Source organism: Zophobas morio, unplaced genomic scaffold (genome assembly GCF_036711695.1).
Source record: "Zophobas morio isolate AGI-343-1 ecotype UQ-CSIRO unplaced genomic scaffold, CSIRO_AGI_Zmor_V1 ptg000017l, whole genome shotgun sequence".
NCBI lineage: Eukaryota > Metazoa > Arthropoda > Insecta > Coleoptera > Tenebrionidae > Zophobas > Zophobas morio.
This window is the reverse complement of record NW_026972122.1, coordinates 13,205,670-13,233,630: the sequence shown is the minus strand read 5'-3', so window position 1 is coordinate 13,233,630 and position 27,961 is coordinate 13,205,670. Positions and strand designations below refer to the sequence as shown.

Genomic DNA, 27,961 nt, shown 5'->3' with positions numbered 1-27,961 from the left:
TAACTCTGGTAAAGTTATTCTGGAAACTATAGAAACATTTCATGAGGGACAGTATCATGTCGGTATGTTCAGTGCTGCTTTGTCTCATTCCGATGAAAGATACCTGAGTTGCCACGTTTTCGACCAAAGTATTAATCACGATTGTAAATGTAAATAAGTTTAACAATCTAGTGATATTTTTCTGCAGTGCACTGTTTTTTAGTATCAACCCATGGAAAGAATATTGGTTTCTTATATAGACAAGAAAAAAGTTTAATGTGCCACATACTATGTTGCATTCCACCAAATGTAGTATTAGAAGGTACAGAAATAAAAGCGGATCATATAAATCAAAATATAACGTCTCTTATAATGCAGCCTATAGATTCTGAACTGAAATCTTCTACAAAATTGAAAGGGCACTATTGTTTCTACTGTGGTAAACTAAGAACCTGTATGGGTCGCCATTTGCAAAAGGTAATGAGCATAAATTTTACTTCTTATCTTGATGTTATGTTTTGCAGGTCCATGCAAAAGAAACTGAAGTAAAAAACATGTGCTTCAAACCAACAAAAGAGAAAAACAAACTTTTACGTCAACTTCGGTTGAAAGGTGATCAAAAGTACAATTTGCAAGTAAATTTACATCAAAGAATCCCTGTAAGAAAACCAATAAAACAAAAGTTATCTGAAAGTATTCACTGCCCCACTTGTTCTGGCTTGTTTGCAAAACGAAATTTTGCTAAACATGAATTAAAATGTTCAAAAAGAGCCCCAGACAGAAGACGTAGGCGTCAAAATGCTTTAATTTTAGATCAGAGACAAATTTCAAAAAGTTTAGAAGAAAAACTTCATATAAAACTCGTAAGCAACATGCTAAACGACGAAATTGGTGTAGTAGCAAAAAATGATCAGACAATACTTTTGCTTGGAATACATTTATGCAAGCTAAATTCAGAACAACGTTTTATGGATAATACTAGGTCACAGATGAGACGATGTGCAAGATTGTTGTTGATTATTAAACAGCTGGATCCATCAATCACTTCGTTCGCTGAATGTTTTATGCCATCTAAATACAAATTAATAATGCAGGCTATACGTAATCTTACAGGTTCTAGAGATGAAGAGGTTATCACCGCTCCATCTCTTGCTTTACAGTTTGGCCCTTTATTGACGACAATTGCCTCTCGTTTAAAGATTCAGCTTCTTGAAAATAATGTAGCTGAGGAAGATCCACGTATGGTAACGCTTAGAAATTTTGAATTCTTACATAAACAAGAATTTAAAAATGAAATTACTAAAACAGCTTTGAAAACGGCGAACATTAAGAAAGTTAAAACCGCAAAGGAAATACCAAGTCAGGAAGATGTAAAAATCTTTAATGAATACCTTAAAAAGATTTTGCTCCAAAGTACAGAACAACTTAAAAGTGAAAATTTTGACATTAGATCATGGAAGACATTGGGTGAATGTATACTATGCCAAATAATGATATATAATCGTAGACGACCAGGAGAAAGTTCTCGTATGCTTTTAGAAGACTACAAAACAAGAAAACAACTCCAACAGGAAAATTACAAACATCTTAATCGCCTGCAACGTATATTAGCTGAGAAATTTTCATTTATGTTCATCTTGGGTAAACGGCACAGGCCTCTTAACCTGCTACTGAAATCAGAACATATAGAGTAAGCACTTTAACTATACTGTTTTCACAAAATTTCAAATTCTATATCAATATATTTTGTTTAAGGACTGTAGTAAATTTGAGGTTTTGTGAATACTTATCCACTTTTTAAAATATTTCGCAACTAAAAGTAACTGTTTTAGGGCCCTCGATTTTTATTTATCATTTCGAGAACAAGCACAAATTCAAGAGAGTAATGTATTTCTCTTTGCATTCAATAATAATAATGGTCACCTCTCAGCGTCAGTGGCACTTCGAAAATTTGTTCATAACGCTAACCTTAAAGCACCCAGGTCATTCACTGGTACTTACTTACGGAAACAAGTGGCTACACAAGCACAGATCTTGGATTTATCCCACAATGAAATGCAGCACGTCGCAGATTACATGGGACATGATTTAAATGTACATTTGTCCAATTATAGACTGAATGATGCTTCAGTTAACATTTTTACTTTATCACGGTTTTTGAGTGTCATTGATGGAGACGATGATATTGAGAAATATCGAGGAAAAAGATTAGAAGATTTAGAACCGTTTATTCCTGATGAAGACTATGACATTGAGGATACGAATCCTGATGAACCAAGTAAGTACGATCAGATAAATAGTGAAAGATATACATTTAGGAAATTTCCTAGAATGATATTTTTTACTTATAATTTGAGATTTAGAAAACTGATATGAACGAAAATTGCTTCTAAATAATTGGGTTCACTTTAAACTGTTTTATAGTTATGAATTAGGTATAGCTAAATATTAATTAAGTCTGTGGCAACTTTAATGTGTTTCTGCAACTTTTAAAAATTTGACCCATTTTTTGTTTTTCACATACTTACATTATTACTGTTTTTTTTACAAATTAAATCCAAGTCTTTTGGAATAAACTAAAGTAAAACCAATTTTTTAACAAAAATCTTTATTTCGGCAATGTATATAAACCATGCTGTATGCTGTAAAGTTGTTAAGAACTATAGTAGCAACTTTTTAAAATTGTAGTTTTTAAGTTATTGTTAAATTGATATACACTAAACTTAAATTAACACTTGTAAACTGAAAGAAAATGTACTTATTTTTTATGTAGGCACTGAAAAAAGAAGCGCTCCTGTTAATACACCTCAGAAGAAACGAAAAAGTCCTGCAAAACTACAAAGTCCGTCGCCGTCGTCCCGAAATCCTACGACTCAAGAAATTGAAGGTCGCCTAAAAAATCCCTCATTGCGTTTGTATCGGAGTCCATTATGTAAAAGGGGAAGAAAATTAAAGTGGACAGTAGCAGAATTAGACGTAATGCACACAGAATTTAAATACAATTTACAAGAAAAAAAACTGCCGAAACTTTCGCTTTGTCGGGTGATCCAAAGAAAATATTCGCATATATTTCAAAAGGAGCGGTCTGTCGGCTCTATATATACGTGGGTACAAAATCGTGTTAGAAATGTTGTTTATAATTGATTCGTGAAATAAAGTGCTGAATAAAATACAATGAGTTTTAATCAGTTAAACAATACTTCAACTGAAAGACATTTTAAGACGTTAGTAAAACTGACAATGTCAATGGATGTTTAGTATAGTGAGTATATAGCAGCACTTGATAAAGTGTAGTTTCGAATATGAGTTGTCTACATATGTAAGGGGTTGATTTACAAAATTCTACAAATCCAAATTCGTCGAAAAATGATTTATTCTTGGGTAGCGACAGACAGCAGTAAGACCATGGAATTAGTTGATGTGTTTACATCAATTAGTCTTAATTCCCCTTCAAATTGTGTAAGAAAAAAGAAAAAAAATCAAAACTCAACAGCGATGTCCGATTTATGAATGTCGTGATTTACATAATTATTATCGACAGGTGTCACTGTGCACTGCGACCGTTCAATGGAAACTAGGGCTTACATCTCTCATGATATTTATTTGTGTATAATTACCCCGAGAGAAGAATAAAAACACGATCAAAGCCAATCATGGATTTTTCAAAGTTTGTCTTTTATCGTTGTACTTTCGGCTCAAACTATTCAATTGAAATAAAAAATTAATCTGAAAAGACAAAATTCTATCCAAGACAAATCTTCAAAAATCCATGGTTATTTTTGATCGTGATTTTTATTGCGCTCTCGATATGTAGATAAACAGATTATTATCATAAAAATCGCTCTTTTCTAATTTGTTTTTAACAAAACTAAACTAAAACTAAATGGTTAAATATTAACAAATATTCACACTTCTGCCATAAGAGTTAACAAGTGTATGAGTGGTATTCAGTATAATAAAAATTAGTCCAAATAGATATGTCGACTTTTGTAAGTCAAATCTTCATGAGAAAGAAGACTATTGTTCAAATTTAAAAATTCCTGCTGAAATATGCCACCTATTAGCCAAGTAAGTTTATAAAAATGATCGTTATTAATAATAAAGTAGAAGAAATAACCAAAAATTAAGACATCACCGCAAGAAAATAGATTCCTCTTCGATGCGCCATCTACCGAAAATATTTATAACATAAAATTCACTTTTGGTTTAAACGAGCGTTGAAAATTCGCATGATTTTTTGCTCGCTTAAGGTTGTTTGAACTATTAATATTATTATTATGTAAACCGGCTGTTCGGTAATAAAAATATCTATTTAAATTTAAATTATTTAAATTCTATATCAAGTTAACAGTGATCTAATTAAATAATAATGGTATAATTAATTCAATTACGTTCGCGATTAAAAAGTAAATTATGAGTAATCAAAATCCAAGGAGTATAACAAGAAAATACATGCAGAAACAAGTCTGTGCTTGTAGATGATGACTCGTCTGCAAAAAGTGCGTCGTCGGTATGTCTTTAATAACAAAAAGCTAATGGACAAACATCATAATGAGATGTTGCCGTGGGGCTAGTGATTAATGACTTCGGAGCATGGGTATAACATGAAAATACATGCAGAAACAAGTCTGTGCTTGTAGATGATGAGTCGCTTGCATAGAGTGCGTCATCATTATTGAGCTATTGGCACGGGCTAATGGTCATTACGATCTAATTTTTAGTTAATAATGCAATCGATCAAAGAATTATCAAAACGCTTCAGATATTAACCCACATCAAATCGTATTATATTCAGAATGAATTAATGATGGTGTAATTAGTATTTTAATCATTGATTCAATTGCGTAATCTTAAAACATTATCGTATTTATGTACATATGCATGCAACCCGCAATACACAATTAAAAATATATATTTAAATTTAAATTATTTAAATCCGCTATCAAATTAATAGTGATCTAATTAAATTTAATAATGATATAATTAATTTAATTACGTTCGCGATTAAAAATTAAATTATGAGTAATCAAAAGCCATTAAGATCGGTATCTTGATTGACAGCACACGTCAAAAATCCATTAAGATCGTTATCTTGATTGACAGCTGTCAAGATAACGTCACCTGTCAACATGATTTATTACCCCACTAATCCTAGGCACTATCTACTAACAACCGAAAAGAGGACGCCCAAGTGCTGAAACAGAGCAAAGAACACCACCAAGAAAACGAAAAACGGAAACGAGGCCACACATAGAAGCACGATTTGATGATTACGAGCATTATCCATTGGTTGATAATAAAAAAGAAGCCACTAGGTGCAAAATGGAAAAATGCAGAGGCAAATCACACACAATTTGCACCAAATGTGATGTTCATTTATGTTTACAAAAGGAAAGAAATTGTTTTTTGAATTTTCATAAAATATAAATTTTTGTTTGCTTTTCTTCATATTTTTTTAAAATTTAAAATAGTTTATGTAGCTACTTCTTAGAGTCACAGTGTCCATTGGAATGGACATGCCTTAATTTCCAAATTTGAAAATGTAAACTTATATTATCACGCTCAAAAAATTTATTAAAATACTATAAGTCTCCAAACACAGTTTTATAATTTTTGAAATATTTTTTCTCTATATGTGACTCAAAGGGTTAATCACAAAGAATAACGTTGACCTTATTAACAGTAACCCTGTTGTCACTCTTCCAAATGAGATTCTCCCCTATATTTAGACAATTTTGGAGATGGACTCCATAAATTACAATCATTAGTTAATCTGCTCGATCAGAAATTTAAATGAGTAATTCTGCCTGATGAAGACCAGTGTATTGATGAAACAATGATCCCCTTTCGGGGACGTTTGAAATTTCGCCAGTACATCAAGAGGAAGAGACATAAATTCGGTATTAAACTGTTTAAATTATGCCTTCCAGGAGGCTATACTTATCATACCAAAATTTACTGTGATGCCGATAAGACAAAAGAGTCACTTTTAAGTTAATGGAAGAATCGCTAGATAAAGGTGTTACACTTTACACTGACAACTGGTACACCAGCGTAGAACTTGCTGAAAAGCTTCAAAATAGAAAAACTCATTTAGTAGGAACAGTAAGAAAGAATAGAAGGGGCCTACTTCAGGAAGTAGTTTCTGCTAAATTGAAAAAAGGAGAGGTTATTGCACGAAAAAATAAGGGTATGATAGTCCTGAAATGGAAGGATAAGCGGGATCTTCTAATACTTATTACAAAACATACAGATGAAATGACCGAAAATAATAAAACGGAACGAGACTAGAGAGAAACCCACATCTATAGTAGCGTATAAAGTTATTAAATTAAGTTAATACTGTTGTCAAGTTTGCTGAATTCAAGGTACTACCGGAATTAACAGTTGGAAAAAACAACCTATTTATCAGGCCGATGTAGAAAACACTAAGAAGTATTTACCACTGAAACTATTAAGAATTAATTTATATCCACTTAATTGCCAACAGATTTGGACGAGCTGTGTTGTTAACATTAGACGATTGTAAAATAAATTTACCGAAGCGGATGTGTATGCTATCAGATGATCAAGTGGAATTGTTAAGTAAAGCAAAATTCAACTTAATCTACGACGGCAAATCTGGCAACGCGAACTCAATACACTTTGAAAAAAAGAATTCTGATCAAACGACTGCTGAGGCAGGCACATGCAGGTCAAACAATCGATCTAAATGATGACGATACGGACGACGATCTCGTGTTTAGTCAAAGAATGTAGTTAAGAAAAAAAAGTAGAAACTTTAATCAGTCCAAAATAGGTGTGTAAAGCGTATGCGTGTATTATGTTAATTGTTTTTTATCGCTTCATCTTAACAAGAAAACGCGATACCGGTCGTCTGACAATATTTTACCTCAAACCCTTATGTACTCATTTTAATTAATGTCATGAATATTAATGTGTATTATGCACTATAAAACGAGGATTTAATTTCGTAAAGTCAGTTCAGCACTGAGATTCATGTGCATCATATCGTCTTAACATAGCAAGACTGTTGATAATAGTGAAAAATTATGTCTTCGTTTTCAAATTCTGATCGTGGTACGAAACGTATCATTTTGGAGTAAAGAAAGTAAGTAGTAGCAGTGATCATCAAAAATTATATTAAACGATATTAACCCTTAACCAGTATGGTGGGGTCTAGGATCAGGCTGTGGTAGAAAACACTAAGTTAAGTATTTACTTCACTGAAACTATATAACAATTAATTTAATCTATTCAATTGTTAACAGATTCGGACGAACAGTGTTGTTGACATTAGACGAATGCAAAGTTAATTTACCAAAACGAATGTGCATCCTAACAGACGAGCAATTGGTGTTATTGAGTAAAGCGAAATTCAATTTAGTATATGATGGATAAACTGGAAACGCCAACTTGAGAGATGATGCTGATCATGTGACTGCTAAGGTGATTCGAGGTCCTGGGGCAGCAAGTCAAACAATTAATATTAACGACAATGATACGGATAATGATCTTATATTTAGTAATGCATTGAACAAATGTGTAGCGGCCGTCTGGTTTATTTAACAGCTTGGATGGAGACTTTTCATATTTTTGGAAATTTTAAATGGATGAATTAACACAGAAAGAACTGGACTTCTAAAATATCACACAATATTGTTGGAATATCAATTGTGAAAGAAAATAAAACATTTGGTTTAAAATATTGTAAAACATATGTTGAAAAGGATTGAACGCGTTTGTGATTGATGTAACTTCCACACAACTATAACCGGTTAAGACAAAAAAGTGAATTTAATATACCATTAGATATTAAATGAGTTTGAAGTGGAGCTTTTAACACATTTAAACAAAATTTGTATGACTTGAACAACTGTGCAAAAAGTTTTAGCAATATAGTCACCCATGTGACGTTATATAATTGTAGAGACTGGTTGCACATTTTGTTGAATGTGTAGTAAATCCATTACTGCGCTTTTATTGGAGTTCGAGAAGACATAACAATCCATTCGTACCAACTAGTGCGAACCTGTTAAAGGCGCCAAGACGCAAAAAAATCAGACCGACTTCGGAAAGTGTTTGTTGCAGTGTGTGACATAACATCCCTGATTCAATTAAGTAAGCTAATTGGTGTAATATGAATAACAAAACTTTGTTAACAGACTGGAGGTTCTCAGATTTAATCGATATATTTATCGGTAAGCATCACCATTTTCACCTGTTTATATTTAGGATTCATATCTACAAGAGTTGTTAACAAAAGAACTAGAAAATGACCTATCACAAGGTAAGAAAAAGTTTAAATGGAATAGTTTTTTTATCTGTTCTAAAATACTGAACTAATTGTTTTAAAATACTTACCACTACTAGGGTTACCACATGTACGAAAATCGAGAGGTCGAGTGTTAATGCTGAACTTTTATTATGTCTCGTGTTTATTATGTTGGAATTGCGAATAGGAATCATATAACCATATATAGAATTGTATGAGTCAGGGTTTTGCTCTCGGGAAGCAGAGCAGGAGTGAGAAGTCAGTGGATACCGATCGTCCGTTATTGACGGTGGTCAATAAATATCCTTTATATTTTGTCTATTATTTTGGAGTTTTCTTACAAAATTCAGAAGTGGGATTGACCCGGTGCTCACCTGTGTGATAGGTACCTGAGCAGTTTTCTACTTTTGTACGGTTGTGAAAGTTTTGCGCAGTTTTGACCCGTTGTGCAAGTTGTGCAATAATAAATCGCGGTGAATTGTTGACACTTTGACTAATTACCAATCAATATGAGTTCCCATAAAAAACGTCGGCATGAGTCGTCTTCGAGTTCCTCGTCTTCGAGTACTTCGTCGTCGAGTTCGTCGGGTGACGCGAAACGCGAGTTAAAAAAACTAAAGCGGCGTTTAGCGACAATTGAACAGGGTGCATCGAAGTTCAGTGTACCTGGACCTAGTGATGAGGCGTTAGTACCTATTTTCGACCCCAGAAAGGACGACTTAACGATTGAAGCCTGGGTGTCACGAGTGGATGAAATAGCGAAGACTTACAAATGGAGTAACAAGTCAGTAACCGGAGTGGTCGCAAATAGATTTCGGGGAATGGCAAGGCAGTGGTACGATAGTCAACAGCAGTTGAATGTGAACTGGCCAGATCTGAGGCGAGTATTGATGAAACAATTTAAAAAAACCCCATCCGTTTGCGAAGTTGCTGCGTGATGCTGCAAACTATGAAGCCGCCCCTGGACAGGAGCTGAGTGAGTACTGTTTCGCAAAACTTGCAAAATTGCGTCTCTTAAATGTCGTGATACCCGAATCGTATCTCGTTGACGCGGTGATCGGTGGAATTCCTGATGCAAACATCGCTCGAGCCGCCAGAGCCTCAAATTTTAAGGACAGCAACGAATTATATGCTTGTGGAAAATTATGCCAGGATTGTGGAACCGCTAACGCGACTATTACGAAAAGACGTACCTTGGAGTTGGAAATCGGAGCAGCAAGAGGCATTTGAGACTGTCAAGAAGGTTCTTACTGAAAGACCGGTTTTGGCTATTTACAATCCCGATTTAGAGACAGAGCTACATACCGATGCAAGTTCGTTGGGGTTTGGTGCAATATTACTGCAACGGCACGATGAAATGTTTCGAGTAGTGGCTTACTACAGCAAACAAACGACACCTGAACAAAAATGTTACCATTCATATGAACTAGAAACTTTGGCCGTGGTGTGTGCTTTGCGGCATTTTCGAGTTTACCTGCTTGGAACAAAATTTCGAGTTGTAACAGATTGTAGTTCTTTGCGAACAGCGTTTGCGAAGAAGGATTTGATACCGCGAGTGGCAAGATGGTGGCTCGAAGTACAAGAATATAATTTCGAAATATCATACAGGCCTGGGGTGAAAATGACACATGTTGATACACTGAGTAGGCAGCCTTTAGAGATACTGGAGATTAATCAGGCTAATTTAACAGAAGGAGACTGGATATTGGCTGCACAGATGCAGGACGAACAGATTGTTCGAATTCGAACCATACTAGGTAATGAAGAGAGAAATAGTGAGGCGAAAAGATATGGCGCTGAGTATGCTGTGAAGAATGAACGAGTGTACAGAAAATTACAGAATGGCAAAACAGCATGGGTGGTGCCTAGAAACGTAAGATGGCAAGTTTGCAGACTATGCCATGATCAGGCGGGTCACTCGGGAATTGAGAACACGTTGAAGAGAATGCAGAAGCATTATTGGTTTGCAGGAATGCGTCGATTCGTGACGAAATATGTAAGAGCGTGTTTAAACTGTGCTTACTACAAGCGGGTTGCAGGGAAGAAGCAAGGGAAATTGCATCCTATAGAGAAAGTGAGTGTACCATTTCACACGGTTCACGTAGACCATTTGGGGCCTTTCGAGACGAGTTCTCAAGGGAACAAGTTCTTGTTGGTGATTGTCGACGCCTTTACCAAATTCGTCATTATTGAAGCAGTGAAGTCCCAGAAGAGTCAACCAGTCGTGCGGGTGTTTCAGCAACTCATGTGCTTGTTCGGTGTTCCGACACGTATAATCAGTGATCGGGGTAGTGCTTTTACTTCGCACTCGTTTCAGCTGTTCTGCGAGACGTATAATATTAAACATGTATTAAACGCGGTTGCGACCCCGAGGGCCAACGGGCAGTGTGAACGATACAACAGGACCATACTTGCTGAGCTGGCTACTCTTGGTGCTGATTCTAACAGCACTGAATGGGACACACATGTGAAGGAAGTTCAAAGTGCCATGAACACCTGCTTTAGTAAAGGTATCAATACGACACCTTCAGAAGCACTGATGGGCTATCATCCGCGACCAGCAGCACAAGCACAGTTGTTGGCAGACATCGAGGTAGATCTGGACCGCCTCAACCTTACCGAGCTGCGGGCCGACATGGAAAGGCACATCTCCGCCGACCAGGCTCGACAAAAAAAATATTACGACAAATCCCGGAAAGAAGCCGTCAAATACAGCAAGGATGACTTGGTATTGGTGCAGATTACTAGTGTGTCGCCTACTGGTTCGAGCAAGAAACTACTACCCAAGTTTAGAGGGCCATTCCGAGTAGTATCTGCTTTGTTCAACGATCGTTATGTGGTAGAAGATCTACGTGAAGGACGTTACAAGGCAAGAAGCGTAGCAGCGGTCGAGAAGTTGCGACCCTGGATGTCAGCTCAAGTTTAGTCTGCACATACAAATGAGTGGTCATGAGCCACACGGACGATTTGTCCAGTTGATGATGAAAAAGTAGAGTGGTTGTAGGCCACACGGACTATTGTCCAGTTGGTTTGTTGGAAGTGGTTGTAAGCCACACGGACACTATGCCCAGGTAATTGCTAGATGATGAGGTGGTGAATACCACACGGACAGGGTTGTCCAGCTAACGAGACGTTTGTTGGAAGTGGTTGTAAGCCACACGGACACTATGCCCAGGTAATTGCTAGATGATGAGGTGGTGAATACCACACGGACAGGGTTGTCCAGCTAACGAGACGTTGTTGTTAAAGGTGGTTGTGCCACACGGGCTAGTGTTGCCCAGTTTTTCAGAATTGACAGGAAATGCCCGGTTTGCCGTGGAGGTTGCGGTCTGCGGACAGCCCGCTTGACAGGATGGCCGAGTGTACGAAAATCGAGAAGTCGAGTGTTAATGCTGAACTTTTATTATGTCTCGTGTTTATTATGTTGGAATTGCGAATAGGAATCATATAACCATATATAGAATTGTATGAGTCAGGGTTTTGCTCTCGGGAAGCAGGGCAGGAGTGAGAAGTCAGTGGATACCGATCGTCCGTTATTGACGGTGGTCAATAAATATCCTTTATATTTTGTCTATTATTTTGGAGTTTTCTTACACACATCTACGATTTTTGGCCGACGTCTCCGGTTTTAGAAAATCAACGCCGGTCGGCTAAGCATGGTCTCCGGCTATTCACAGAAACAGATTTTATAAGTGTTTACTGTTTACACAAGAAGTATACAATATTTAAAAATTGGTATAATTATGATGCACCGCCATTCAAAAGATTCAAATTGCTTAACTTGGATCGACAAATTGAATTTTCTGAAATTTGTGACCTGGCACAAGACGTATTAGGCCAAAATGTAAAAACGGTAAATTATGACGAAGTATACAAAGAATTGGGGATCCTAAACGACATAATTCCCATATTACCAACGAATATTCCTACAAAGGAAAAATGGTATCAATTTTTTCAAAGAAATCCCGAATTTTGTAGGAATATCTACAAAATTGTACAACCAGCTTTGTCGATTAGCGTGAGCAATGCTAACGTGGAACGTGTGTTTTTCTTAATGAAGCAGACATGGACAGAAATAAAATGTCAGTTAATTTATTGAAAGCAGAATTATGCATCAAAACGAATTTTAATATGAATTCTGTTGACTTTTTTAATTATGTTTCAAAAAATGTACAAATTTTAAGGGCTGTTGAAAGCGACCAGAAATACAAGTTTCGTCATTATGGTTTACTTTTTATTGTTAAATGGACTTTGCATGTTTCTCAGGACACAATTTTAACGTGCACGAACGTTCCTCTGTTGCTACTGATGTTTAACACGAATCTACTTTACACTCCACACCAAGGTATTAAAAGAAAAAGTTTTGTTTTTATTATTATTAGACCCAAAAAATGACCGGTATTCAGGCAAGACCAAATAATAAAATAACTTTTGAAATCTAGAATTCCAACATACAAATTCGTCTATTATTATCATTATTATTAAAAATTTAAATCTTCGGCGGAGCCGTCAAACAAATGTGGCAACCCTACGTACCACTACTGCTGCAACCTCTATCAATCAAAGCAAAAGGGAAGCACTGGAAACTCTAGACAGGAACTTAATAGACAGTCTTATTTATTCTGTGGGTACACGTGAGTAGACTTTTAGAGTAGTATTTCCTTAATCATATAATATTTGTGTTACACTTGTTGTTAGTCATGCTTATCTGTTTAGAATTATTATGTATTTTTGTATGTTTAAATCTGCTACACAACTAATTTTATGGTGTTTTCATTATGTTAAAAGTGTTAAAAATAAATTTTATATACCTATGCTTTTGTATTATTAATCCTTATAAACTGTAGAAATAATTTGTGTTAATAATTTCTTCAAAATATTTTATTAAACTAGACAATTGTAGAAATCCACAGTAAATATTATACTTATCCACATTCAGCAATAGTGCAACCATGTAATAAACTTGTCCAATTCTAAAATTAAAGTATTGTTTTAAACATTGATATTTTGGGTTCGAAATGATCGAAGAAACTGTATAAATACTTTATACATAAACTTTTCGGCTTTAGATTTGTTGTTCAATATATTCTCAGAAAGTTACTCAAATAATTATTGTGTTTTTATGTATTCTATTGTATAAACGTTGTTATATATATTCAAAAGTCAACTGCAACTTTATTTGAGAAACATATAGGAATATTTTTGACAAGGATATTGAAATTATTGGCAGTAAGAATTTCACATAATCATATAATGACAGTTGCACAATTTTTCTTCATAATATTGTACAAAATATGTCTGTCACCAATTTGTTTAAGTGAATTTTACATTTGTGCAAATTAGTGAAATACATCTCCCTTTGTACATATAATAAATGTTGACGACTTGTGGATTCAAGTCCGCCAAACTGTTTAATACAGTCGACTCCCTCCAAGTCGGCCTTCCTCTAAGTAGAATTTTTCTGTAAGTCGAATTTTTTGAATGGCAGTAGCACTTGCGTTGCCTTACATGTAAAAATTACTCTCCAACTCGAACACAAATCTGTGGACGTGCCTTATCAGAAGCAATATAAATTACTTTGTCTGAGTCGAACAGAATTTTCAGACATAATGTTACACACATACAAAGTTGTAGAATAATATCTATGTTTTATCCAGCAGACAAAACAATATTTGGTTCTAGCTCTTGCATACTTGGGCAAATTTAAATGAAATTGTTTCCGTTGCCAGCACAATGCCGAAAAGAAAACTTTGTATCCTAAATCCACGGCAAAAGAGCAATATAATTAATGATACATTAAAAGGCGGCAAAAAAAGTGTAGTGGCAAAAAACTACGGAATCCCAGAGTACTTTGTCTACAATATGAAAAAAAAAAGGACATCTTAGAGAACTTTACAAAGAGTGATTGTTGTGGCAAAACTAAAATAAAAATACCTGGAGCAACACTTTAAACAAACTCGAATTTCCGATTTTTTTAAAATATTATAAATATAACATATATGTATTTTTATATAATATACTTAATCTAAAAGTTGCTGCGCCACTCGTGATATTTCCATCGCAACACAAAATTCGTTTAGCTAATAAATCGTCTGAATTATCACAAATATTCATCCTACTCATGGTATTACTATTGAATATTTTGAAATTGTACAAGCATCGAACAGTTTGGTGAAGTTAAAAAAGTTGCGGAATTTTATTTTGCAATCCTTGCTCATAATGCCAACCTAGAAAGAGTGTTTTCTTTAATATAGTCACAATGAACCAACGGGAGAAATCGTTTCATCATAGACGACGATCTCACGTGTGTGCAATACAATTTTCAAGATATGGATTGTTTACAATTTTTAACTTATTTCAAAGACCAACAGGCTGTCCTCCAAAAAATGCGAAATTCGGAAAACTACTACTAAATATACGAATATTTATTATTTTGTTTACTTTTTTTTATTGTTACTGACTATTAACATTTATTGCATTTTTTTAAGAATTGTGCTTTTCTTGTTGTTTTGTTTTTTGTAAAATAAATATATTTTATTTAAATAAAATATTTGTCCTAGTTTTTTAAACAAATCCCCCATGGTTTGTTTTTCTGCCACCTGGTTATTCTACTTTCATTTAAATTTAATTGTTTTCGGGTTATTGTTTTTCGTTTCGTATTTTTTTTGTATCTATGTCATATGTATTACATCCCTACATCAAATTAACTTTTTTTTGTTTATTTTGTATTATTCATCTGTAACAAGTAAAAAGAGGCGCAAGAGTTCGACCAGCACGCAGACTACTGACAAGCCCGCAGTGTTGCCATATGTGACTACTTGTAGCTAATTGGGCTACTTGGCGATATAATTTGGCAAAAAAAAGTCAAAACGGGGGTGGCACGTACATGTTTAAAGATTTAGCCGAGTATTTTCTTACAATATTGTCACTTCACACTTCAAATGCAACAATAGAGCGGGTTTTTAGTGTGATGAATTGTATAAAAACAAAACTTCGAAACAGACTACAATTAGAAATGTTAACAAATTTATTGAGGGTCCGAATTTATTCTTACAAAACTACAAAATGTTGCATACATTTTGAGCCCAGGTCGAATATGTACAAACGCTTTACTAGCCAAATGTATTTAAATAAAACTGTAGATGAAGAAGTTAGCAACGATTTAGAACTACTAGAACTTAACAATGAATTCCAAACTATTCACATTGAAGAGGGCTGTATTTAAATCTGTTATTGGTAGATAATCAAGTAGATTTAGTAAAACGTGTTATAACTCGCATTAAAAAATGATTATTTATGTTTGTTGTTTCACGTCTTGTTTTTTTTTTTTTTTCATTCATATTTTATGATAGTTTGAAATTTTTCTTGACATTTTTATTTATTTTATAAACTAGAAAAGTGAAAAGTTATAAAGATACGGGTGATGAATTCAAGAGAACAATGACTTTGTGTATTAATAAAAAAGTAAATTTATAGTATGAAATACAGTGGTGGCCAAAATAAAGTAGCGCACCTCTTGAAAAGATTTTTTCAAAAAAATTAGTTGTGTAGGTAAACTGGATTCAAGTGAATAGGTATCCGCTCAAAATGGCATTTAAACGTCCATAAAAATTTGAAAGTTACACTGGGGAAAGCAAAGTGTCCTACTTTATTTTGTTCGCCACTATAACTGCATTTAAAACAATATTAATGTATACTTCATTTGTTATAATTTTTCCAGGATATCGTAAAACTCATTCTCTCTTTTTTCAACCACCGGTACTTTGGGTTATGTTGTGAGAAACAAGAACAACAAAACGCTATCTCATTTTAACTTAAGCGGATGTGCGAGAGAGAAAACACATAGTTCCGCCTGTCGGAGTGAAACCCGAAATTTGACACAGGTTCTCAAACTGTTATGTTTTGTTGCAGGGAAAATGCAAAATCGAATAAACAGTTTCCACCGTACAGTTGCACAATCTTAATGCGTTTTCCCATTAGTGAGGTATTCTGAAAATTAAACATAACACTAACTCAAAATTTACATTTCATCTGTTTCATTAAACATCTTGTTTGAGAACTTCTGCTTTGTACGCACCTTCCGGTAGATGTTTAGGACCGCCCATAAAATGCTAGGCAATACGTATCATCTCAACCGCAATGAGAGAAAGTGAGACAAAAATAGTAACGGTTGAGAATTATTACTTGTTACGGTTTTACAAGACTATGGAATTCTTATAACAAATAGACTTTATACAGGGTGTTATTGAAAAGCTTATTTTGTGTTATCAAAATTGTAAGGGAAAAATTAACCCTTATCCAACCTTTTTAGACACTACTGAAAAATAAATAGGTAACATTTATTTATTTTAGTACAGTAGCGGTCATTTCTACGGAACCACTCGATAAAAAGTCAAGTTGGTAGCCCTGTCATCTAGTACTTTACGCCGAACGCGGTTGGTAGCGGTAGTTGATATGGCAATCGAAACTAGTACAACACGAATGTTTCGGTTGCCCTCAGCTATGCCGCATTGTATCCCGTGCAGACTGTATGTTCTGTTCATCTGTTTATTAAAATAAAATATGTACATTGACAATGGGGCCATCTAACCTGTCAAATTTTTATAGAAACGAAAGATGATCTTTTTATCAAAGGCGTACAACGAATTTGGACATAAATTTTAATAATTTTTATCTCTAAAAGGAGAACACTTTTACCTGAACTTTTTTTAACTTTTAGCATCCATATTCGAGACCAATTGCCAATTTTATTTGGTACGTACCTTTCAATAACACGCTGTATAACAATTTTGTTATAAAAATATCTGCCACAAAAGTTGGCTTTGGCGTACTTTTGATGTTCCATCTTGTGATATTGGGTGAAACAAATCCGGCAACATTCCAACCCAGGACTGACCCTGAATCCTGAATGTTCCGTAACATTTGGTGAAAGTGAGAAACTACGAATGACGCCGAACGGACTCCGTGAAATAACATAAATAAGAACCAAATCCTACCTGTAGCGTTGTTGTCGTATAATCATAATTTTTGCGGGCAACCTATAGGTTGATGAGATGATAATTCACGTTGTTTTAACAAGCGTTTGATTTGTTTTAACGCAATAAGTAACATCACAACAAAACCCGTGCACGACAATACCTATCTACACTAGTCTGCTGACGATTGAAAACTGAGCGACTTGACTCAGCGAAGAGGCAAAGGAAACCGAGGAAACCATGAAATGCCCCCTCCATGAAAAGCATGATACATTGTATGTACTGTAATGATTGTACCCAACTACCCACAGCTGTTGCTCTCCCCACTGGTTCGTGTTTGTGACAGAACTAGTGATGCCCATTCTCGATTCGATTCTTCGATATTCGATTATATTTTTAACAAAATGATCGATTATGAATCGATTATTTGATCTGCACGATTCTCTGGGGATCGATTTTTTTTGAGTGAAAATCGATGCTTTTTTAAATTGTGGAAAGAAATCATTTTTTTACTCAAACCACAGCTCAAACAATCATCTTAGTAACTTTTGCAATTTTAGAATTAACGGTTGGTATCTACTGCGATTACGAACATTTTTCTGAACTTGAACGTTAACGTTAAAACGTTTGATTTGATCGAATTACCACCCCTAATTTCGATGTACATAAAGGTGAGAATGGCAAAATGTGCCAATGTACGCGCCAAATAGTTTCTAGCATTTTCTACTTATATTTATTTCTAGTGGGAGTTCGTTGTCTTTGTTTGATGTATTTGTAGTGCAAGGCACATCTTTGTTTAAGTCGTGGTGTGAATAGGACAAAAAAGTAAAAACCGAAGAATTGCGATGTACATGTACATGTAGTCAATAGTCATCTGCATTCTGCATGTAGGGCGGTAGGGTAATCCGGTGATTATACATCATAGTTTAGAAGTGATTTAGAATACTGGTTCTACGTTAATGTAAATATGTGGTGAATATTGTGCTTTGGATTTGGAAAACAAGATTAACACTATTGACCATTAACAGTAGGTTTGTAATTTGGTTATAAAAGTTGTTCGGCATTTTGTTTACTTTTAGATTAGAAATGTCAGAGTCGCACATTGACGTAAAATGCTATTTCACGAAATTTACTGCAATTTCATCAAGGTGCAAAATATGTAGCAATGTTTACAAGCATCATAACAATACTACAAATTTACGAAACCACCTGAAACGTAAACATTCAGAATTTTTAAATATGGGATTGGCACAAAACAAGAGTCAAAAACGTCTAAAAGTGATAAATAACAAAGGTTCAAAAGAGGATCAAGATCAGACCCAGACTACTACATCGTCACTACAGAATGATGTTTCTACATCATCACTACACAATGATGTCGAAAAGAGCGGTAAGTTGGTTAATGCAGAGAAATACCTAATTACATATTCCATTAAACTTTTAGAGACAAATTTATCAGAAGCAACAACAGTAACTCTCTGTGATCTTACTGATCTTAGTGAAATAGATGCATTGCCCAGTTTCGAAAAATCTACCCTTAAGTTCAAACAAAATGACATAGTATCAGCTTTCGATGAAATAAATTCATTTTCAGGTAAGTTCCAATTACTGAAAAATATTTTTTTGTATGAAATGCTTTTTGCTAGGTGGAAGAATGAATGCTAAAATAACCAATGCTTTGATTTATATGATCACAGTTGATCACCTTCCCTTATCTTTCACAGAACGTAAAGGATTTCAATATTTCAAAAAGGTCGCTTTACCACTATATAAGGCTCCAGGGCGTTCTACAATTACAAGACAAGTTGATGAAAAATATACAGTTTTAAGTTCCAAAATTAAAGACAAATTCAAGTTGGTGGATAATTTTTGTCTAACAACTGACGCATGGACTGATAGTTTGAATAATCGAAGTTTTTTGGGACTAACTGTTCATTATCTTCAAGAAACACAACTAAAATCAATTACAGTAGGAGTATTTTTATTAGAAAACAAGCATACATACGATTATATTGGAACTACTTTACTACATTGTTGTCACGAATGGAATATTTCTAAAGATAAAATAACAACAGTTATTACAGACAATGCAGGAAATATGGTGAAAGCTGTGCATGAATTTTTTGGTAGTAAGAAACATTTACCATGTTTTGCGCATACTACCAATTTAATTGTTACCAACAGTTTGAAAGATGTCAATAATATTATTTCTTCAGTGAAGGCTATTGTTACGTTTTTTAAAACAAGTCATGATGCGGCCCAAAAACTTCGAACATATCAAATACAGAATGGGAAAACAGAAGGTTCTTGTCTGAAACTTATTCAAGATATAAGTACTAGGTGGAATTCGACATACTACATGTTGAAACGATTTTTGGAGCTTGCACCATTGATTAGCATTATCCTTTTTGACAATCAAAATATTAAAATTATTGATCAAGAAAACATTGCAATTTTGAAAGAGTTGATATTGGTTTTAGCTCCCTTTGAAGCCATGACTGTCGAAATGTCAGGACAAAATTATGTCACTTCAAGTAAGGTTATACCAATAGTACACTGTCTAAACAACACCTTCTAGAGACAAGGCCGTTGCACAGACTCATTGACAGCGTGTGACGTCATCACGATGAGTCCATAGTCGCAATCGCTATCGCCACAATTCAATTTAACGTTTTTACTTTTGAACGCTCAAAAATAATTTTGTTTTGTTTTATTGTAGTTTAACACTCTGCTGGTCATTTTAAAACCGATAGGTTAGTACCGATGTGTTCTGTTCATGTTTTATGTGGTATTATAATGCATAATTATTAGAAACCAGACGTTCAACAGTTTAGGTTATATTATTGAATTTGAATTGTTTGAACTTTTTTGATCATTTTAGCGAAACTTTTCTAATTCTTATACTTTTTCAGAAATGCCAACTAAGTGTTGCGTTCCTAATTGCCGAGGCAATTACAAAAATGGGCCGCAAGTCTCAACATTCACTTTTCCAAAGTCAGAGGATTTAAAAAGAAAGTGGTTGGCCGCAATTAAGAAGAGAATAGATTTTGAACCGTCTCCTAACTCAAGAGTAAGTTTTATCTTAGTGTACGATACAGTTACTGTAGTCCATAATAATTACATATTAAAATACAGATCGTCAGTTAATCGATATTTCCTTCTAGGTGTGTGAATTACATTTCAGCCAAGCAGACATTGAAAGGGAGACAACTTACTTTCATGAGAAGTCTGGACGGCTTCTTACAGCACCTTTAAGTCATCCACGACTGAAGCAGGGTAAGTTTTAAAATAGTTGTTACATACAGGATCAATTTATAGAAGTGAAACTTAAGTTTTAATCCCAAGTAAGCTACAATGATTGTGTGTACCATCAGCATTATGATTAGTAATTTGCAAATCTAATAAATTAGTCATACATTTAATACATAACCCTTCTATAAACTGATCCACAGTCTTCTTGACTATAATATCTGTAATAATACATAAAATTTTTACATCTTCAACATCCAACATCTCTCTACACACACAAATTCTCGGAGCCTGGAAATGGAGGTGCCATCTATTATTTACTCTTGATTTGTAACATATTAATTTCAGAATATTTCTGGGATTTAAATAAAATTACAATCCATATAAATATAAAATATAATTTTGCAGATGCTGTACCCCGTCAATTTCCTGGAATATCTCCTTCCAAACCTGGCCTATCTTCCCCCCGAGAAAGTCCTGATAAAAAAAAGATGCGACTTGAAAGTCAGATGGTTGAGCAAGCAATTGCTGCCAGTTTCGAAAGTGACGCTGACTTTCAAAAGAAGCAGAAATTTGAAAGCATTTTAGAATTGCATACAAAATTACAAGAACTTGACTTAGGAAATTGGGAAGTCATAAGGAAACAACAATCACTTTATATTATTTATTTGGAAGAGTCAGACGTTCCAAGTTTAAAATGTACTATCAAGATTTCAAATGAGCTAAAACTATATATATATTACAAAGACACAGAAATTCATTCATTACCGAAAATCAAACTGAAGTTTCCCGCAGCCATAGATAATTTAAATCAAATAGAAGAAATTCTACATGAAACAAAGCAATTTTTAGTAGACAAAAACAATGACTCTAAATCAGTGGACGAAAGTATCCAATTAATAAATGATATTCTGCTATCTTTGATTAACCGTCTACCAGAAAAGGAGCCCACAATCAAATTTTTAATTGAACAGGTTAATTTTTTGTCTGTAGGTGTTAAAACTCGATTTAGATACACGTGGGAAACGATTTTATTTTGTGGTTTACTGTATTCTATATCACCACATGCATACAGATTTTTAAGAAGTTGTGGACATTTAAATCTACCATGTGCTAGTACAATACGACGAGTGTGTGGTACCTATTTTACTGACCCCCGAACGGAACAAAATGAAAATTGTTTCTTGAAGTACATCTCCGCGAAATTTAGCACATTAGAAGATACAGACAAATTAATAACTGTAATGTTGGATGAAGTTCATTTAAAACCCTACATGGACTACAAAGGTGGCAATATTGTGGGTCAAGCTTACAACAGTCTAGATGCTGCAACTAGTGCGTTTGTTTTTATGATACAAAGCATAACATCTAATTACAAAGACGTTGCCCACATCTTGCCAGTAAAAACACTTCATGCTCAAGCCCTGCACGAGATTATTAAAAAAATAGTAATTGGCCTCGAAAAAATTGGATTTGAAGTCATAGTTGCAGTGTCTGATAATAACCCCATTAATAAAAAGGCAATGTCATTTTTTACAGAACCTCCTAGTATAACAAATTGTTATCCTCACCCCATGAACAGTGCCAGACCTTTGTTCTTTTTAATTGACCCTGTGCACATTTTAAAATGTATCAGGAACAATTGGTTGAATGTAAAGCCTGACCAAAACATCATGTATCCAAACTTTTTAACTGACTCCAACTCAACCAACGAAATTTTTAAAATTGCCTCATTCAATGCACTGAAACAACTACATGCTTTGGAGTACGAAAAATTATTAAAATATGGATACACATTGTCTTTAAAGGCACTCTTCCCATCATCATTAGAACGCCAGAATGTAAAGCTTGCACTACAAGTGTTTAATCATTCAGTAGTTGTTGCTTTGAATGAATTAGGCCCAAAGCGACAATTTGACAATTTTGTGGATACTTCAACGTTTATTGGAATTATATGCAAGTGGTGGGATGTTGTAAATGTAAAGACATTGTGGAAAGGGAAGAGACTTCGCAACGAACTGGCAGAACCGATAACTAAAACATCGACACACATTTTAGAATATTTACAACAATTTCTAGAATGGTTGCAGAGATGGAAAAAAATGAACACTTCAGCAAAATTAACACCTGAGACACAGTGGGCGCTAGAAACCACCACTGATGGATTAATTAAATTATCCAATTATTGCCTGACTGACAAAAATTTGACATTCTTCCTTTGCGGAAAAATCCAGACTGATAAACTGGAAGAAAGGTTTGGAAAATATCGGCAAATGGCAGGGGGGCAATACAAAATTTCTATTCGTCAAGTTTTCGAATCTGAAAACAAACTACGGATGCAAAGCATAACGCCACTGATCTTAAAATCAAAAACTTACGGCGAATTTCAAATAACGCCTGAGGATCCACCTGATGAAGTTTTTAGGGATACCAATGAAGATCCGCTTGTATCTGTTACATTGATCACCAATTGCCTTGTGAGCGATGATGATTTAAACGATATTGATGACAATACATGGCCAGTTTTGGTGTATGTTGCAGGATATGCCTCATATGCTATAAACAAAAAGTTAAAGTGTAGTTATTGTAAGGTGTTTTTAGTAACTGATGATCTCCTTTCTGGAAGCAGTGTAATAACTGCCAGTAGCAGAGGGGGCTTGTGTTACCCTACTACAGATGTGGTGACATGCTGTGCGTTTGTATATTTGACTGTCTTGAAGTGCATAGATACAGACTTGGAAAAAATTTTTTTAGACGAAATTGATCAACGCCTTACAATAAAAACTTTAGCAGCAAAATCCATAGGCGAATCAGTCAACAATTTGTTTTTGGGTCATCAATGTTCCAAACATTCCCCAGGCAAAATTGTTGATTTTATATTACGGCCAATTTGCAATATTTTACTCAAAAATTATTGCAAAAAGCATAATGACCAGTTTTTTAAGACCCCAATGGCCGAGCTGAAAAGAAAAACTTAAACAGCCTCCGATTTTTATAGTTAGTTTTATAGTTTATAGTTAAGAAGTTTGGTATGTGGAATGTTGTATTTTTTCTAAAAAGTCTACTTACCGTTTAAACAACACTATCTAAGGCAACAATCCATGTTTAAAAGAAATCTTTAATAACTATCTGTTTCTTAAAAGTGGCATTCTAGGTTATGTCTGTTTTTTTATCAAATTTTTGTGCAAATATACATTTAACGGTACAATGCAGCCTAACGAACGATGTCTGAAATAAATTTTCATTATTAATGGTGATTACTTGTCGCTTTTTTGTAATTTCGAGAATGTTGACATTTTCATGTGGACCCATCATGATGACGTCACAAAACTAGTGCACAGGCCTTATCTATAGGAGGTGTTGGTCTAAAGCTTACTTTAGATAAAGTAGAAGTTAGCACTAACGTTGTCAAACAAATTTTGAATAAGTTAAAAGAGGAGGTAGCGAGAAGGTTTTATTCGGATAATTCCAGCGTGGAAAAAAATAATTTGCTGTCAGTTTCTACTATACTCGACCCAAGATTTAAACGCATACACTTTGACAGTCCATTAGCAGATACAGCAGCAGTTGCAAGAATAAAAGTTTTAATTGATGAACACAAAAAAAATGACTCAGTGTCAGTGTCACCACGAAATTATGACAAAAACCAAGAAAAACTTACTGACATGACCAGTACTGGATTAAATTTATGGGCGGTTCATGACAAATTATCCATTAAACAAAATGAAGGAGTTTGTAACAATTCAGGTATACCTTCTGAATTAAAAAACTATTTAAACCAAACCTTAAGTTCAAGAACAGAAAATCCTATCAAGTTTTGGACTTCGGTCAAACATGTATATCCATATTTATCAAAAATTGCTTTGAAACACTTAAGTATTTTAGCCACATCAGTGCCGTCTGAAAGACTTTTCAGCAAAGCGGGTATTAATTTAAGTGAACTGAGAAATAGACTTGCAAGTAAAAGACTCTCCGCTCTTCTTTTTTTAGGATCTCTAGAGGAAGACGAGTGGCATTTAAATAATTGAAACGTGCAAGCTCTAAGTTGAAAATCATTTGTTACTTAATTCTATACAAAATTATTATAGAATATAAAATTTATTTTTGTTATGTTTAAGAATATAAAATTTATTTTTGTTCATGTTTAAGAATATAAAATTTATTTTTGTTATGTTTAGTATAGGAAATTTACTTTTTATTTTTTGCTAAATAAATATTATAAAAGCAACTAATCAGGTGGTATTTTTTTAAAAGAAACTTCATATTAAAATATGAAGTTCGTTAAACACGTCAATATTATAAAACAAATTTTAAAAAATCGATTTTTACGAATCGATCTTTTTTTCTCAGAAAAATCGATTGTTAAGAATCGCCCGAAACAAAAAAAAATGATTCTTAGAATCGATCTTCTGCTGGCATTGTGGGCATCACTAGACAGAACTCCACTGTAAAAAATTCATGTGACAAAACAGTTACTGACAAGAGTAGTTTTAAATACTTAGTTTATGTGATGTTACAGAACTGTGTAAGTGAACTGCCACTGAATGTTGAATGATAACAGTAAAACTACACACTCATGCAGGGTTGCCACTTTTCTGGAAAACCTGGAAATGTTTTTGAAATTTAGAAATTTTAAAATATATCAGGGAGTCAGGGCGTTGTGTAACGCGTCAGGGAAATTTGTCGAATTTTGTTGAAAGTTGAAAGGAATGAATTTATTTTTTATTATAAAATTTAGAATACGCGGTCACTGTCACATTTAAACGTTTTTCATTTTTTTTTTCAATTATTTCTAAATACGACCCTGCCTCGTTACGTATTGTGCACGTGTGGTGTAAAACAGTGTGTCAGGATGTTACTGGGTGGTAAAGAACAAAATACTATTCTACTGTAAAATATGAAGTAATTTCTATAAAACTTTCAAGATTCATAAGGGATAAACTGTCTTACTTTGTAACAAATTACTCATATTTTTTGGTTGAAATTGTGACATAATTGATTGTCTGAAACCTCAATTATTGCATTAAATAGATACAAGATAAACAATTAAAATAATGTAAGATTTACAAATTGACAATGCACGCAAAAAAATTCAAAAAAAAATTATTCCAATATACGTTGTGACTATTTAACAACTACAGCTCGAATCGCGCGCGCTGTAATGCAGTTAAGTATATTATATATAGTAAAGTGTTGCGAAGTGATACGCGCTCACGGTGTACGCGCTCTAGATTAGAAAGCTGTAACTCAATGTTGCCAACCTGTGGGAAATTTCCCATTTTGTGGTAATTTCTAGTCTATAAATGGGAAAAAAGACGGAAAAGGGGAAAAAGAATGAGATTAAAATAAAGAAATAAATTTTTTGAATTATAATTGCCAAGTTTTGAATCATTTCCAACTTTTCCATTTAGTACCTTTCGAGTTGATCGTTTTTTGGCAAATATAGATGTTGGCTTTGGCAAAGCTGACAAGTAAGTTCTATGTAAATACACTGGAGGGGGCATTCATAAATAATACTACGTAAAATAGAATTCAAAGTCGGCTGTAATGCGTGTCCCAGGTTTGTGTCTACGCTTACGGTACGGCCACATAATAAGAGATAGCACTGATAGCAATGAAGTATTTTTTTTCCAAAAATTGCTTGGCGACAACTTCCACAGCCATTTTAAGAAAAAAAAAAACGAATATCATTTATGACTAGTATAAAAGTGTCATTTGTGTGATTATACGTGATAACAAAGAGTGTGCAGTGTTTTGAAATGTCTAAACACTAAAATTATTAAACGCCATCGTTTTCCCAACCCCTTCAAATACAACGAGCGTTTTAAAATCTGGTTGGAACGGACAGGGAATCCAAATTTAGGCAAATTATTATAGATCCCATGAAAATATATATATATAAAAAAGGATATTTTCTTTGCGATGTACATTTTAAAGAAACAGATTTTGGCCCCAATCAAAAACTTAAAAATACTGCTATTCCTACAATTCAAATTATGATGGTAAATATTTGTGTGCAAGTGAATGCCATAGATAATTTTTACAATAATTTCAGATAATATGAACGACTCCGAAAGACACACCCATTCCGTAAACCCTATTTCTATATTGGATTCTCAAAAATTTTGTACTGAAGTAAATATCTCAAAATTCCAGAAAAACCCTAAACGAAACTTTAAATCAAGAATCTTCTCGAATACTAAATTTACATTCAAATTCTAGGATTATTTCGCGTACAGCCCGTAGAAACAAAATCAAGGTAGCTTCGTATCGCCAGCGATTGAAATTATACTCCACGTTTGAAGTAAAATTAGAAAGCAAAATTTTAAGTCAGGATGCGATAAATTTTTGGTTATCACAATTAAAAAGACGAAATGTCAGACCAAAGGGTCACAGGTTTACCACTGAAGATAAATTATTTGCATTAACGTTTTATAAACAGTCTGGGAGATGCTATATAAAAATGAGACAGATTTTTGCACTGCCTTCACGTCAAACAATTATGTCTATGTTGAACAAAATTCCAGTAGACGTTGGTATAAACAAAATAATTTTCGACAATCTTGAAGAATGTGCTTCGAAATTAAATAACCAAGATAGAATATGTGCACTAATTTTTGATGAAATGTCCATAATGCCCCACATAGACTATGACAAATATACGGATACATTTTTCGGATTTCAAAATTTTGGATTTGAATAAAATTTACAGTTAGCAGATCATGTTCTTGTTTTTTTCATTCGCGGATTGTTTAAAAAATGGCAACAGCCAATATACTTTGCGTTTTCTTATTCGTCTACAAAATCTTACATATTGGCAACTATAATTAAACTCTGGATGAAAAAATACAAAATTGTGAATTCAAAATTCTGGTTACAATTTGTGATCAAGGCCAACCAAATCAAGCAGCTATAAATTCTCTGCTAAAGGAGTCGAAACAACGTTATGTACATAAACCGATGGAACCTAAAAGAAGAATTTTATTACGGAATCACGAAATTATTCCATTATATGACACGCCTCATTTAATTAAATGTATTAGGAACAATCTGCTTACTAAAAATTTAGAGTGAAAAACAAGCGAGGAAATTTTGGTTGTAAATTGGAAACATATATTCGATGCGTAGCTACTATGTACAATGATCAAGCATGTGGAGAATTACGGGCTCTACTCAAAATTACGGATCTCCACGTAATTCCGGAAACAATCCAAAAGATGAAGGTGTGCTACGCGACACAAGTTGTGAGTCACTCAATGGCATCGACTATTACGCTATTGGTTAAATCTAGAAAATACAACTTTAAAAATAATTAACAGATTCATTTACAATTTAATTTTACAGCCGAATGCAGTTTAACACACAAGGCAAAGGGAACAGCACGAATTATAAAATTTTTTGACAAACTCTTCGACAGTGTAAATGGCAGTACTTTTCAACCACAGTGCGGAAAACCATTTTCTGGGGGCGTATCTTCTGATCA

General features: G+C 34.1%; 1 protein-coding gene and 4 long non-coding RNA genes across 7 annotated transcripts in view; 3 read left to right on the top strand and 2 right to left on the bottom strand.

Annotated features, from left to right (window-relative positions):
* LOC135130502 (uncharacterized) overlaps nt 1-27,961 on the bottom strand; it is a 275,273-nt gene that overhangs the window by 64,642 nt on the left and 182,670 nt on the right. The window lies entirely within an intron of this gene.
* LOC135130532 (uncharacterized) lies at nt 63-5,233 on the top strand. The gene is made up of 6 exons (XM_064057926.1): nt 63-149; nt 203-456; nt 504-1,669; nt 1,812-2,257; nt 2,753-3,087; nt 5,135-5,233. The coding sequence occupies exons 1-6, from the start codon at nt 65-67 to the stop codon at nt 5,231-5,233; spliced, it is 2,385 nt and encodes a 794-aa protein (XP_063913996.1). The 5' UTR covers nt 63-64.
* On the top strand, nt 18,109-19,137 carry LOC135130616 (uncharacterized). Of its 2 annotated transcripts, none has more exons than XR_010280820.1 (4): nt 18,109-18,256; nt 18,309-18,619; nt 18,674-18,823; nt 18,954-19,137. It is a non-coding gene; the product is annotated as an uncharacterized LOC135130616 (long non-coding RNA). The 2 variants fall into 2 exon arrangements; XR_010280819.1 differs by having other exon boundaries at nt 18,876-19,137.
* On the top strand, nt 19,631-20,937 carry LOC135130330 (uncharacterized). Its single transcript, XR_010280734.1, has 3 exons — nt 19,631-19,982; nt 20,142-20,299; nt 20,394-20,937. It is a non-coding gene; the product is annotated as an uncharacterized LOC135130330 (long non-coding RNA).
* On the bottom strand, nt 22,527-23,835 carry LOC135130329 (uncharacterized). 2 transcript variants are annotated; one of them, XR_010280733.1, is made up of 3 exons: nt 23,548-23,835; nt 22,857-23,438; nt 22,527-22,808 (listed from the first exon to the last, which is right to left on the bottom strand). It is a non-coding gene; the product is annotated as an uncharacterized LOC135130329 (long non-coding RNA). The 2 variants fall into 2 exon arrangements; XR_010280732.1 differs by having other exon boundaries at nt 22,857-23,835.

What these genes read in the sequence shown, in the direction of transcription:
- LOC135130532 (XM_064057926.1), top strand. Translation starts at nt 65, where the DNA reads ATGTTCAGTGCTGCTTTGTCTCATTCCGATGAAAGATACCTGAGTTGC. An exon ending in TATTAATCACGATTGTAAAT is followed by an intron (nt 150 to 202) that starts GTAAATAAGTTT and finishes ACTGTTTTTTAG; the next exon opens with TATCAACCCATGGAAAGAAT. An exon ending in TCGGCTCTATATATACGTGG is followed by an intron (nt 3,088 to 5,134) that starts GTACAAAATCGT and finishes CACTAATCCTAG; the next exon opens with GCACTATCTACTAACAACCG.